A 14,807-nucleotide genomic window follows, 5' to 3' on the forward strand; every position below is an offset into this window, starting at 1 on the left:
GCTAACAACATTCGTATCACCAGTCCCGGATCCACAAGCGTGGGCAAAACGCTCTAAGCATATCCTGGGAAGGCCTCAACGCGTACGCGTTTCCGCCGCCAGTGTTAATCCCACAAGCGTTACAGAAAATCAGACAAACTCAGAGCCTCCAACTGATTTTGGTCGCACCCTACTGGCCAGCGAGAACGTGGTTTCCCATTTTAATTCAAGAAATCGGACAACCAACACTAGAGCTACCAAAGCGTTCGAATCTACTAATACATCCTCACACCAAACAAAGACGAAACCCAGAAGCATTCCAACTTCACATTATGGACTGTATTAAAGTGTGTCTAAACAAGAGAGGTTATTCAGCCAGAGCGGCGAAAGCAGTCACGCTTGCTTTTGCTATTCTATTCTACACGTAACTTGTACGCGGCGACAAGTGGCACAGTTTCGAAACTTACGCAGCTAAGAAGGGATTTACAGCTAGAAATGCTACACATCCACAAGTGGCTGACTATCTGTGTTACTTACGCCAAAATAAACATTTAAAAGGCTCGACATTGTCAACATATCTTGCCGCGTTTAGTTCTGTGATAACTATGAGAACGGGTGTCAAGTTAACCAAAACACCAGAGTTACTGGCCTTACTACGTGCATTCCGATTGGAGGATCAGAAACAGAAGTTCCGCGCTCCAGCATGGGATATAAATATAGTGCTCCAACACCTCACAAGTGAGGCTTATGAACCACTGGAATCAACAACTTTTGAATTTTTCTCACAGAAAACATTGTTCCTGTTATCCCTAGCAATGGCAGCCAGGATGTCAGAAATTCATGCACTAGATTATGAGAGAATACGGTTTGACGACAATCAAAACATAGTGCACATGGGACTACGATGGGATTTCATCGCCAAGAATCAATTGCCAGGTCAACCAGACAGATTATTCCATGTTCCTGCACTCTCCTCAATTCTCGGATCTCAAGATACGCTGGACCTATCTCTATGCCCAGTCAGAGCTCTCAAAATCTATCTACGACGATCCAAAACGAGGCGACGACATCTCAAACGATTATTCATCCCTCTATCGACAGCGACTCAGACCGAAGTCTCTCGTACCACCATATCAATATGGATATGAACTGTCATACTTCGTGCCTACAAGGCTGCAGGACTCGACCCTCCAAGAGCATGTAATCCACATGAGATCAGAGCACTGGCTTCCACACTCGCTCTACATGGTGACTGCTCATTAAATACCATTATGGAGGGCTGCTTTTGGAAATCCGACATGGTGTTTGCTAATCACTATCTGAGAGATATCACCACCGAGGACGTCTCAGGTATTCACCATTTCGGTCCCATGGTCCTCGCACAGCAGTTGACAGTCCCTCGTAGACTATGAGAAATAGTCTCACGAGATTATTATGTATATATCATACCAGTATCATCTAGCTTATAACTCTACGGAGTTTTAGGGCTAATTATATACATATCTTAAGTCTACTTAGTCTTAGTCTTAGCCCAGTACTGATGTTTATGTACAGTTGGGTAGCTTCTCCATTTTGGAGTCGCTTTTATACCATTACTGCTATTATCATAGTATATCATTATTGTAGTACCCCATCTATGGCAGCTGGTAAACTTATGGTTTATAGTAGCAGGAATTATCCTTATTCAGTGCCATTATGAAGTTCCCGTAGGGGGTTATTACATATATATATAAATCACTAATTATTTAAATCCAAAGTATTCTGGTTTTCCCACCTCCGTTTCTGTAGGATTCTACAAACAAAAGAGCATGAGTCAGGATAAGGAAAAATATGTAATTTTCTAAATAAAATTGATCTTTTATACTTATCCTGACTCATGAGGTAAGCCCTCCCATCCTCCCCACATAACACTTTGGATTTCCCTGTAAATTCACAATTATACGGATACATCACAAGATGTCCCAGGATTCTCATTCTCTTTCTTATCACCTTGGTCTGGAGACTTGTTTTGAATGACGAGAATACTATTTTGTTTTTGTATTTGTTATTCTGTCTCAGTTAACACTACAAGGTTACTATGGATTATGTCTGTGAGAAGTACAACAACATATTTTCTGTGTCAGACCATCACTCTGTGTGTTGCAGTATTGGGGATCATTATAACCAGTACAGGAACCTCTTGGAGTTTAAACTGTATACTCGCAAATGTCAGAAACTGAATACTGAGTGCCAATCTAAATATAATTCTAAGGTGTATGAACATGGCCCGTAATCAGTTAAGAAACCTACATTGTTGTCTGTTAGATGAACCATCTCCACATCTGTTGAGACTTTTGTTATTTCCAGGTTGAAACAATCAATGGGTTAATCAGAAATCTGTCCATAAAAGAATTCAGTATGAAACTGACAAAGAACAAGAAATGGTATAGAATTAACAAATGCACTCTAACATTAACTGAGTTTACAAATTAATACAAAATTCTACAAGGGAATTACTATGGCAGTACAAAATAGTTTGGCAGTATACATTCAATAGCTTTATAAATAAAACAGTAATATAATTGAAAGCAGTGCTGATAGCAATACGGATAGTGTTGATATTATTCACCAATCTGCAATAGTGGTCAAGCTTCTAAAATAGATCTATTTTGAGAGGCCAGTGTAAAAAGTCTTCACACTGCTTGATGTAATGTGAGATTAGTTTGGTCTTTGTTCCGGTTGTTCTAGAAGCCTGTTGACTTCCAGTATAAAGAAAGTAATTAGCACACCACTGCCTTCAATACTATTACAACACTGTTTTACAAATTGTCTGCTACTTCTGCACTATCTGTGAAAGATAGCATATCTGAGTCCCTCCTCCAGGCTGATCTCTATGCTGCTACATCAACAGCTCGCTGTGTGAGCTGTCTAACACTGTCACCCCTGTCAGTGTTTACTGAAGTGCTCACCTATTAGATACGGGTTGACATCAACAATTGACTCTAAGATCCTGCACCTCTCAACATTCATATGACAGTGGACTTATCTGGAAGCATATGTCAACATCGACATACAGATCCATCTTCTATTGAGCAGTCTTTGTCATCTCCATAATGACTGCCATACTCCTAGCACTCAGATCCAGCCAGATCTCAACACCATCAAAGGTCAACCATACCGTCATTTATTACCCAGCATTTCATATGAATACAGGAAGTCATAGGGAGTGGTGTTTTAACCGTATTTTAACGTAGGGAGCAGTCATTGCAAGCGATAAACATTACATCAATTCCATTCTTCAAATTAAAGATACTCACCTAATGGACAGTGCATGGATCATTGATTCCAATTTAACCCAATAAAATAAGAGCCACCAGTTAAGTCTCTTACAGCCCTGTCAACCTGCAAGTAATAGCATTATTAACTCCAAATTAAATGTTCTTGAACATGAAAGTTCAAAACTGAATAAACTGTAATAACATGATACAGGCAAAGATATATAAAATCTTCATGGTCTATATAGTACGCTCTTTAAACGCAGAGCTACAGATAACTTTTTGGGTCATTGAGTTATGTACTCACTAGTGTTCATCTCAATTGGGTATCCTAATTTTCCTTTGAGTAACGAAATAAATTGTACTCACCTCAATCAAACTCATTTGGGTATTTTGCCATTTTCCATTAATTTTAAAAATATAATATAGTTTAAATGTTAGTGTTTGTGATTTACCTTTGATCTCTAATATGAGAATGTATAAGAAAGGCTGCAAGTTGTGAAGTTCATGTCCTAAAATAGAACCTCTCAATATGCGTCAGTTATTTCATCTATCCACCGGTACGCAAGCTACGACTGGACATTTTTGTGTGTACGCATGTAAGATCACATTTATTGAGTATTTACAAAACTTCACGCGTACTTGTACGCAATAGACTTAATAGGAATTGGGTTTTCACATAAATGTTTGCGTAATGTACGCAAATACGCAGCTTATCTGTACCTCTGTAAACGTGTTAGATGTAAACATTCTACATGAACTCCCAGTATTCTCCACTGAGAATTACCTGTAGTTATAATATGCTGCCCATAGATGTAAAGGCAGATAGTAGGGGGGTCATTTTTAGAGGTTCATTTTGCAATCTCTTCATTTTAGTAGCCCAGACCATCCATAGATGTAAAGGCAGATAGCTGGAGTTTATTTTGCAGGCTCTTGTTTTTCAAAGTTGTGTATGATTTAATCAAAACAAAAGGTTTCTTTAGAAAGCCTAAGACATTTGTTCAACTTTCAACTCAAGTTGAAACCAGTACATCTAAAACACTCAAAGAGAGAGGAGTTTTAATTATCTAGTACTCCTGAGAATCACAAAATGAATCACATGTAAGTTTATTTTTGAGTATGTATTCTCCAGGACCATCCAGCCATAATGCACAGAGTATTTCCTGTAGCATGCTTGCACACTTGTGCCTCTGTGTAGAACACAACCATGTCTATACCAGTGCTTAATCTATTTTCCTCTGTATTTTTTTCAGATGAATGGGCGTCTGGTTCTAGGTGCAGATTCTACTCTGGTCCGTAAAACACTGGAAATTATTCAAGGAGAGATAATTTTGACTGTTGCACGTTCAAAATCTGAAATCAACAATACATCTGTTGTGAGTTCTAATTTGTCTTTTAACCTTGGTTGATCGTATATCAGGCTAAGTTGTTTGTATTCTTCTAGGCTCAGTCACGAACAACACACGACAAAATACTAAAGTACTGTCGGAAATAGAAAAAAACTGTTTTTAGGCTGTTACTCTGTATCCCTAAAATTTACACAATTGCAAATAGCATATGTCGAAATAAGCCACATCGCCCTAACTGGGCTTTAGGTGGGATGCGTAATAGGATATCCAAAAAAGCATGTTTACTCGTAAAATCGGGCAAAACTTAGACAAAATATGGATAGCTGCTGAAAACAATAGATCAGACTATAGATGGCAATTAGGTCGCTCAGCCCGCTATAGTGACGCCCAGTCGACTCACCTGGCATGGTATGTACGTGCTGCTTACAGGCACATGGGGTCAACTCAAAGATATTTTATGCTTTTTCGTGTGTGTTGAATATGTCTCATATATTAACATATTACATGTCTTTCTTTCATTAGGTTTATGTTGAGATATGTAAATGAGTATGATAACCATAGAAAAGCTTAAATCAGCCTTCGTATTAAATGTCTCAAACTATATAGGTGGCATGACCACCCGAAGATCGACAGGACTGGATATTATTTGTAAATTGTTATGACATGCTGTTTACTTTCCCAGTTTAATTCCCCTAAAGGATTATCTTATCTTAGCGGATATCTTTATCCCCTTCCCCGACCCCAACCACCGTCTACAACACCCGTCCTGGCTTTGCTTTTGAGACGACCCCTCCTACCTGTTTGTTTTTATAGTGGTAGTGAGACTCCATGGTAGCTACATTCATAATAGTTTCAGTATGAGAATTATTATATTTTATTTCAGCTATCGTTTATAATGAAGCTAAGTCTAATTTCAAAATGGGCTTTTAAAAAGTGCCCTTTGTAATACAATATCATCGCACACTAATTTGCATAAATCCATGGTCTGTTCCAAATAAGTCGACTTGGACATTTAAAAAACCCTGCATTGCTTATTTCTGTACTAATCTCTCCTCAGTAAAGTCCTTTTTTTACCTTTCCTATCTCCCTACCACTGAGATTGTAGTTAAGCTGAACTAAGTTTAACAGATATTTCACACTTTCATATATTAACTACATAAATTGTAGATATAAATGTGGAAAAAAGTTTTTTTCTATTTCCGACAGTACTTTAAATGCTGATTAGGGGTGTCACAAAAAGGAATTTGTGCCATTGAAAGACAACATGTTAGTTTGTATCTGTTTTAGATGTATAAACTCTTCTCCTACTTCTCCTATTGGGTAACATTAGATTCATTTCAAAATGATATGGCATTAGAAATGATCTGTTAGAGTAGATTTGTCAGTCGTAGTTAACCTGTTGGAGTGACAAGATCTATATCTTCTCCCATCAACCATCTCAAGATGTTTATTCCAACTTGATTAAAACTACATATAATTATCATTCACATATCAGGGAGTATCAGGTCTACACTAAGTGTCTTTCTTAACTAATATATACCCACCCTCAGCATGAACATACTGGTAGTTAAAGGGGAAATGTACACGAAAAAAGCACGTTTATTCTTATGTGAAACAAAATGGACTTTTCTCATTAGTTACTGTCAATGCTTGAAAATAAACACTCATCGTTTTTACAATGAAAGTATAACCCTCAATATAAGTGCTGAAATGTTATGCCATTATGAGACCGTTTTTTGTCGAGCTAAACAGGCCAGAGTTATTGCCCTTTGATTATTGTGTAATTGGTGACAATTGATTTAGACTGGTCTCCTGTCTAGTTCCAAAACAAATGATATAAATACTGACATTAATCATGTGAAAAATGTGTGTAAGAATACAAAAGAAGCATTAGAACTGAAGATGTAAGCAGCAAGATAGAAATGATTGTGTGTATTTCCATTCATAACCTCACCTCAATGAAAATACCAAATACAGTCAAATCCCGATGAGTCGAATGCCGGTGTCTCAAATATTATGCATAACTCGAAGTACCTGTCTGTCCCAACCATTCCCTGTTATAGTTGTCATCATTTGAATACCGGTTACACGAATTCGTCTCATAAATACACACGATGACTCGAGAAGGAAATTTGGTCCCATGACATTCAAACAACAGCAATCTTGTATACATAAGCCGAAATCAGTCAATGAGAAGCTGATTGGTGTAGCACACTGATCCAATTAACAAACCAGCGCGGCTCACACCTTTCCGACATTGACGGGTGAGTTCAAAAGGCAGATTAGTGATTTTACGGAAATCACTGTCTGTGCTAATCAGACTGGAACTGATAAGGTGCCCCCTATTAGTGATAGGGAAATCATTAGGTAAACAAATGCTTAGGTGGAGGAATTAGGACTGGATCATCTTTTTTTCTACCCTCATAGACATACCTATGTCTCGAATACATCGATAAGTCGAATGTATTGCTTGGTCCCCAGCGATTCGACTCATAGGGATTTGACTGTATGTATAACAATGTTGATGTACTTGTGACATCACTATCGAGAAGCAACTTTCTTAAAATCGTGTGCTCACCAACACGAGTACGCAGGCTATTTGGAAGGAAACTTTCACTGTTTCAAGCAACATATATGCATAAATGGGACATATAAGTAGTCAAAACATTCTGACAATCTGCTGGTTGTTTTTTCTATTTGTTTGTTTTTTCTATGTATTCAGCAGCTTCCGTACGTAGGCTTCGTTTTTTGTTAACACGATATCTCATGTACTATTGTACGCAATGTCTTCAAATGTGATGACAGCCTACATGGGGTATTACGCAGACACCAGTTGATCTGGGTGACTTTGATCTTATCTTCAAGGTCACCACGACAGTTTGACCACTTTTCAAACTTACATAAGCGTAATATCTCTTAAAATGTTGAGCCCAATGTCTTTTTCAAAATCTCACCCGTCGCAATACCCGGACCCGTGATGATCATGTGACTGATAGATTAAACAATGTAGTATGTTATTCTTTCATGATTAAAAGGTTGTATTGTCTTTGAAGATTTAGACATAATTTACCGTCACCTGTTTTGAATATAATACATGGTAAAAATATTCAGAAATTTTAGCCTCAGAGCTGAAGAATATATTGCCATTTCTTACAAATTGGATGTCAGGAATTAACATAGTGGGTATTAGGGTAGGGTAGAGTAGGGTGTGGGGTACCCGGGGTAGAACATTTGTACCCGTCCCAGCCCTAGTACACACTGATACTGACAGTGGATATGTGCATCTGCGTCTACACATTCAAATCTACAACATCATATATTCCTGGAATATCTTCAGAGTTAGAAGAAGATTCTGAGAAGTGACCATGACTAAAAACAACATCACACAAAAGGTGATCTTTTATGGGACCAAACGATAAAAACTAGTAAATATGTTATATTTCATTCTTCTTTAGTTGTTTTCATTGTGACCAAGGGGCGGTGGGGTAGCCTAGTGGTTAAAGCGTTGGCTCGTCACGCTGAAGACCCCGGGTTCGAATCCCCACATGGGTACAATGTGTGAAGCCCATTTCTGGTGTCCCCCGCCGTGATGTTGCTGGAATATTGCTAAAAGCAGCGTAAAACCAAACTCAGTCAGTCAGTCATTGTGACCAGGGGAAATAGTCCGAAATGAGGAGAAGTACCATTATCGTTGTGCGTGAGTTTGCGTCAGTCATGACGAGGATCGAGGAATGAGAAGCCGTATATAACAACAAGGAGTATACCTAAAGAGCTACTGCTGAACTGATGTATAGTTCTGTTGTTGAGATATGTTGTTATTGCTTACAAGGTTTAAAGCATGATGCTATTATGAATATCATTATTTGGCACAGTAAAATAAAACATCATAGAATCCCTTCTACTAAGTTCTAGAAACTTCAGGTAAAAGAACAGGTGAGATAACCAACTTGGTCCATAAAATGTGACATGTGAGAGAAATTATCACTGTTGTAACTATTTGTCTTGGGCATTTCCAAATAATAACAAAATATACTGTTTAGTCACTGAACATTGTGGAGGGTCCAAGAAACATGAGCAGTTGAATTTTAAGGGTCAATTACAAGGCGATTGCCCGCTCATGATCTGTGTACGCCAGGTCTCCCTACGTCCACACAAAATATGAGCCATTGCTCTGTCCTCAGCATCAAGAAGGACTGTTTTGTTGGAACAGATCATGTCAACCTGCCCATGTAATACTTCCCATGCTTCTGATAGAAGGACAGGGAGATAAATGCAGATATACATTGAAACACATATACCAATTTGGAAAGGGAAATAATTGTCTTTGGAGTCATAATCTGATCAAATATGAGATTTCAAGGGGATTCTCTTGGTTGGCACTGAGGTCCTCCCAAGCTGGTCTGGAGCCAGTTTGTTGAGTGAGTGAGTGGCATCTGGTGACTATGCAGGATAATTAAGATGGCGACTTAGACTGGAGTTTTGTTTCCCTTTAAAATGATGTTCAGTCTGTATGAAGTCATGGTCAGACTTACTGACTTGGTTGATGCATGTTATCGTATCCCAATCGTGGAGATCGATGCTCAATCACTTGATTGTCTGGTCTAGTCTTGATTATTTACATATATCTGGAATATTGCTGAGTGCAGCGTTCAACAAGAACCCATCAAACAATCATGACAACAAACCTTTGAATTCTCTTACTGTTCTTACATTGATGGGGCGGTGGGGTAGCCTAATGGTTAAAGCGTTGGCTCGTCACGCCGAAGACCCGCATTCGAATCCCCACATGGGCACAATGTGTGAAGCCCATTTCTGGTGTCCCCCGCCGTGATGTTGCTGGAATATTGCTAAAAGCGGCGTAAAACCAAACTCAGTCAGTCAGTCAGTGTTACATTGATAATGTGGTGTCTTCTACATTTGCAGAAAATGGACCAAATGGTGAAGGAAATTGATTTCCTGCGTGCACAGATTGCACAGCGGGATACGTGCATCAGGGACATGCAGTCTCTATTACCGTGGCAGCAAGAAGTGTCTACTGCTGCTAAGAGGTTGAAGAATGATGACATTCCTAATGAAGAGGTGGAGATAAGTGATGATGAGTTCATTGTATAAGAAAAAGTGTTACAGCAGACCTGAGTTTCCAGCAAGAAGACTTTCAGGGGCACTTGAACTTCTTGACAGAAAATCAAAGATTTTGGATCATTTTGGAGTAGCAACCAAGTTGAAAATATCTTTCAGTGTCATGAAACTACAAGCTGTGTGATATTATTAAATGAGGTGAAGGCTCAAACTTCAAGAATATTTAGTTTTATTCATGAGAAATTAAAAGTCTGTTTTAAAGAATGAAGCTACACTATACAAATAAGTATTAATCAAGCACCCACTTTTCTGGATATGATAAGTTCAAAAACACTAAAAATGTATATGCTCTGAAAACAAAATTCTGCGTATTTGAATGCAAACATGTTTTAATCTGTATCGAAACGTCGCACTCACGATATAAAGAAGTTGTTATCCATAAAATTTGTTCTATATTAAATATATTTTACTCTGATCAAAACCAAAATCAAAATTGAAATATAAATTTGGTAACTATTTAGTTCTGAGAGGAATTACAATCTGATAAGAATACAAAAAAATATACCGGTGATAGACACCCCTTGCACATATAGCATCGGCCGTCTCCTCATAATAGCAATCAAGCATCGCTTTCTCAGCTTCAGCCATTCATTGTGCGGATTTTGAACAGCAGGATCTCTAGTTCGAACTTGAACTTGATCTAGATAGTCCTAAAGATGTTCGATAGGGACTCCCTGTCTCCAGATCTTTGGCATGGATGATGGGATAGTGGCTTCCCAGACAAATTAGGACTAGGTCAGGACCGTCATTGGTCTTGAATGATTCTGTAATTAACCAATAGCCACGTGCACATGGTTCCTTACAAATCTACTAATAACCCTCTCATTAATATTCAAAATAAAGTTAATTTTTAGTACTGTCGTCTTTTAGTTTATATCAGTTCAGAAGACTGTAACACACATATTGCACACTGCAATTATGAAATTTATACCCCAATGTGCTTGTCACCTTCGTAGCACGTGAACATGTGACCCACAGCTTTTGAGATATGTGAAGCAGTCTCTTTGCAAGTGCATTCCACATATGCTGTGGTTTTGACAAAAATGTTTAATTTTTTGCTATTGGATTCAGGTGCTTGTTAATTGATTAATGCTTATTTGCATATACAAGAAAGAAATCAAGACCTGTCATGTCATAAGTCATTTTTAAAGTCAGTCACTCATAATAGAACATGTGAACACTTTCATTCTGGAATATATAAGAAGTGTGGTGTGCACTGATGTTTCTCATGTCATCAGTAGTGGTGACTGAAGTTCAAGGTCACTCCTTTTGAAATATGCATCTAAACCCCAGGTGAATGTGTTTCATTCAGTAGAAAATGGATATGACGTGCATGATGACTTGAGTGTTACCAAGGCCAAGGGTCACTTTGCTGCCACCATGTAAGTTGTAACCGGGAAATAAGAGCTACAGCTCACTGCATTAACAGTGGTTAAAGTGGACATACTATGACAGTGAACTATGATTTGGTAGAGTGTGATCATGTAGTTGCCCACATCTGCGAAAACAACAAAATACTAGTATTCAGTGTATTGCAATATTTGTTTGACAGCATATGTATTCCAAGGAATAATAATTATGCAAAATTTATTAGAATATTTAAACACTATGATATTGTGATATATTCCTGTCTGCCGACATTGTCATGAACAGACTATAGCTAATATCCACTGTGTCCTCATTTATCATGGCTGATTCCACTCAGTATCAGGACAGTAGGTGGTGGTGGAAAAAAAGACAATAACAGCTTGAACATGGTACTAAAGTGATAAATAATTGGTTTTAATCTGTGAAAAAAGAAAACATGTTTCATGAATAGTAATGCATCTTACCCATATGGTGAAACATAACCAGTGTCATATATATCATATGTGCACATATCACTTTTCCCTTGCAACCATTGTTTCTGTATTTCATTGTCTGTGACGTCATTAAACAATTGAATGTGACGTCAATGAACAGGGCTGTCACACTTGCTTACCATGTTTTACTGCACAAATGTACATGAATAAAATGGATAATAAAGAAATTATTACACTCGCAAGTGTGCCACACGACTTATTTGAAACCCATGAAACATTTCACCCTCGTTTCGGGGGGTGGGGTAGCCTAGTGGTTAAAGCGTTGGCTCGTCACGCCGAAGGCCCGGGTTCGATTTCCCACATGGGCACAATGTGCACAATGTGTTAACCCGTGAAGGTCCGGAGTAGAATAGCCCTTCAGCAACCAATGCTTGCTATAAAAGGCGACTATGCTTGTCGTAAAAGGCGACTAACGGGATCGGGTGGTCAGGCTCACTGACTTGGTGGACACATGTTATCGGTGCCCAATTGCGCAGATCGATGCTCATGTTGTTGATCACTGGATTGTCTGGTCCAGACTCGATTATTTACAGACCGCCGCCATATAGCTGGAATATTGCTGAGTGCGGCGTAAAACTCAACTCACTCAATCACTCACTCACAATGTGTTAAGCCCATTTCTGGTGTCCCCCGCCATGATATTGCTGGAATATTGCTAAAAGCGGCGTAAAACTAAACTCAGTCAGTCAGTCACCCTTGTTTCGTTTAAGTCGTATGACACACTTGCGAGTGTAATAATCTCTATATAGACGTCAGTACCTACCTCGTATTACTGCATGTGCCTTTATTACACCCAGTAAACATGCCTTTTAAATTTTTCTTATAACATGCCTGGATTGAAGATAAAGGTCATAAGGTATGGGAATAACTTATTGAGGTAGCTAGGTACATGTCACTTTCTATGTTATAGTTGTACTATAAAGGTTTTCTTAAAAATTTCCTCTGTCCTGAGCTGAACTTATACAGGAACAATACTCAAACTGGGTGAGACCTGAGGATTGTTGACATCATTGCAGTGACAAACCTGTCTAAGAACATTGATGTCATGTGACAGTGAGAGGTCATGTAAGAGCATAGATGTCATGATGTGACAGTGAGGGGTCAAGCAAGAGCATAGATGTTGTGACTGTGAGAGGTCATGTAAGAGCATACATGTCATGTGATAGTACGAAGTCATGTAAGAGCATAGATGTCATGTGACAGTGAGAGGTCATGCAAGAGCATAGTAAGAGCATAGATGTCATGTGACAGTGAGAGGTCATGCAAGAGCATAGATGTCATGTGACAGTGAGGTCATGTAAGAGCATAGATGTCATGTGACAGTGAGAGGTCATGCAAGAGCACAGATGTCATAGATGTCATAGTGAGAAGTCATGTAAGAGCACAGATGTCATGATGTGATAGTGAGAAGTCATGCAAGACTGACTGACTGAGTTTGGTTTTAGCAATATTCCAGCAACATCACGGCGGGGGACACCAGAAATGGGCTTCACACATTGTGCCCATAGAAGTCATGCAAGAGCATAGATGTCATGTGACAGTGAGAGGTCATGTAAGAGCATAGATGTCATGTGACAGTGAGATGTCATGCAAGAGCCTACATGTCATGTGACAGTGAGAGGTCATGTAAGAGCATAGATGTCATGTGACAGTGAGAGGTCATGCAAGAGCCTACATTTCATGTGACAGTGAGAGTTCATGCAACAGCATAGATGTCATGTGACAGTGAGAGGTCATCTAAGAGTCTAGATGTCATGTGACAGTGAGATGTCATGTAGGTCATGTGTTAACACCTGCGTCCGATAACGGTCCCATAGTCTTGTGATGGTGCTTGGTCGTACATGGAAAAAACCTGGCTACAGCCGAAGCCAAGACGCCAGTCTGCAGCCGGCCGATGGTGTTGTTTTCGTTGAGCTGTCAGTCGTGGCATATTTTCACCTTTCACTTGAGTTGTGATGACAGACAATTCATTTTCATAGTCCAACAGTTCATGCTGCACATTCATTATATGTTGTGTGTTTGGCCTCCACATCCCACACTGGTTACATACTTCTACCCACATAGAACACTCCCAATGCATGCAGACATGAGATACTCATATTCATGTTGGATCAATATCAACAAGACACTGTCAGATATTTCTAATGCGTTCCTATTTTTGCAGAGTATATTGCCATCATTAATACTATAAAGTACGACTTCAGATAATTCTGTGACATTTTGTGTAATAAACAAATGAGAAAGAAATATGGTTTGTTGTTAGTGTTGTTATACATCTGCCGTCCCTTAAACGACAGTATTTCATGGCCATATAGGACATTTTACACGAACCTTAGCAATACCACTAATAGAGCAGTGGTTTCTGGTGTCCAACATTGAAACATGTCCACCAGAACTTGTTGCTTTACATGGTTCGGTGGAGCAACACATGCATTCTTAAAAATGATAAAATAGCTATTAACAGCAAAGATATACTTCTTATGTATAGCAGTCGTGTTCTCTGTAAAATATTATGGTTACCATGGAAACCAAAAAACCGACATTTTTCATTTGGTTGGTTAGATTTTGGTTGATCAATTAGAGACCAATTTGTCCTGTTAATTCATAAAAGGAGTTGTTTACTGCAGTACAAAAAAAATACCAGAAATGTCATCGTTTAATTCCAAGTATATATCATCATATACCTTAAGTATGTACCAGTCTCGTCTTAAACCAGAACAACCATTATTTGAGTAATTGGAAAGGACAACACATTTGACTAAACTTGATTATTTCAATGCTCAGCAAGTGTAACCCGTAAACTCACTCACTCAGAAAATGTATTTAACATACATGCTTCATATCTTGCTAAGTAATGCAAGATAGTATTACGACACCGATCATATTTTTTGCAAACACCCATCTAGTACATTTCACTGGTGCATCTTTCTATAGCAGGATGAAGACAAGATTGAGGTACCCCTAAAGACAACTTACAAGCCAAGTTTTTCACATTTAGGGATCAAAACCAGACCAGGGAGACCAAAGCAGTCGTCGGTATCCTTACGCTCTTCAATGGTGGACGTCACTTTTAGGAAATCTGACATCCTGTTACGTCTATTATGTGCTCAATGACAATATATACACATATAAACTCACAAAATTGCATAAATTAAACATGCAGCAAAGTACTTAGCATGAAATTTGATGTCATGTATCGCGTGTGGCATGTGCACAATCAACTT

General features: G+C 38.7%; 1 protein-coding gene across 1 annotated transcript in view; it reads left to right on the forward strand.

Annotated features, from left to right (window-relative positions):
• The window catches only part of LOC124288804, a 32,263-nt gene extending 22,385 nt beyond the window's left edge, over window positions 1-9,878 (forward strand). Inside the window, exons 6-7 of the mRNA XM_046725336.1 lie at window positions 4,487-4,609; window positions 9,506-9,878. Coding sequence (XP_046581292.1) covers window positions 4,487-4,609; window positions 9,506-9,694 — 312 coding nt within the window. The 3' untranslated portion in view covers window positions 9,695-9,878. The remainder of the gene's footprint in view (window positions 1-4,486; window positions 4,610-9,505) is intronic.
• The last annotated feature ends 4,929 nt before the right edge of the window (window positions 9,879-14,807 follow it).

The sequence above is a fragment of the Haliotis rubra genome, unplaced genomic scaffold, assembly GCF_003918875.1.
Source record: "Haliotis rubra isolate DU_JTF1 unplaced genomic scaffold, ASM391887v1 Scf425, whole genome shotgun sequence".
NCBI lineage: Eukaryota > Metazoa > Mollusca > Gastropoda > Lepetellida > Haliotidae > Haliotis > Haliotis rubra.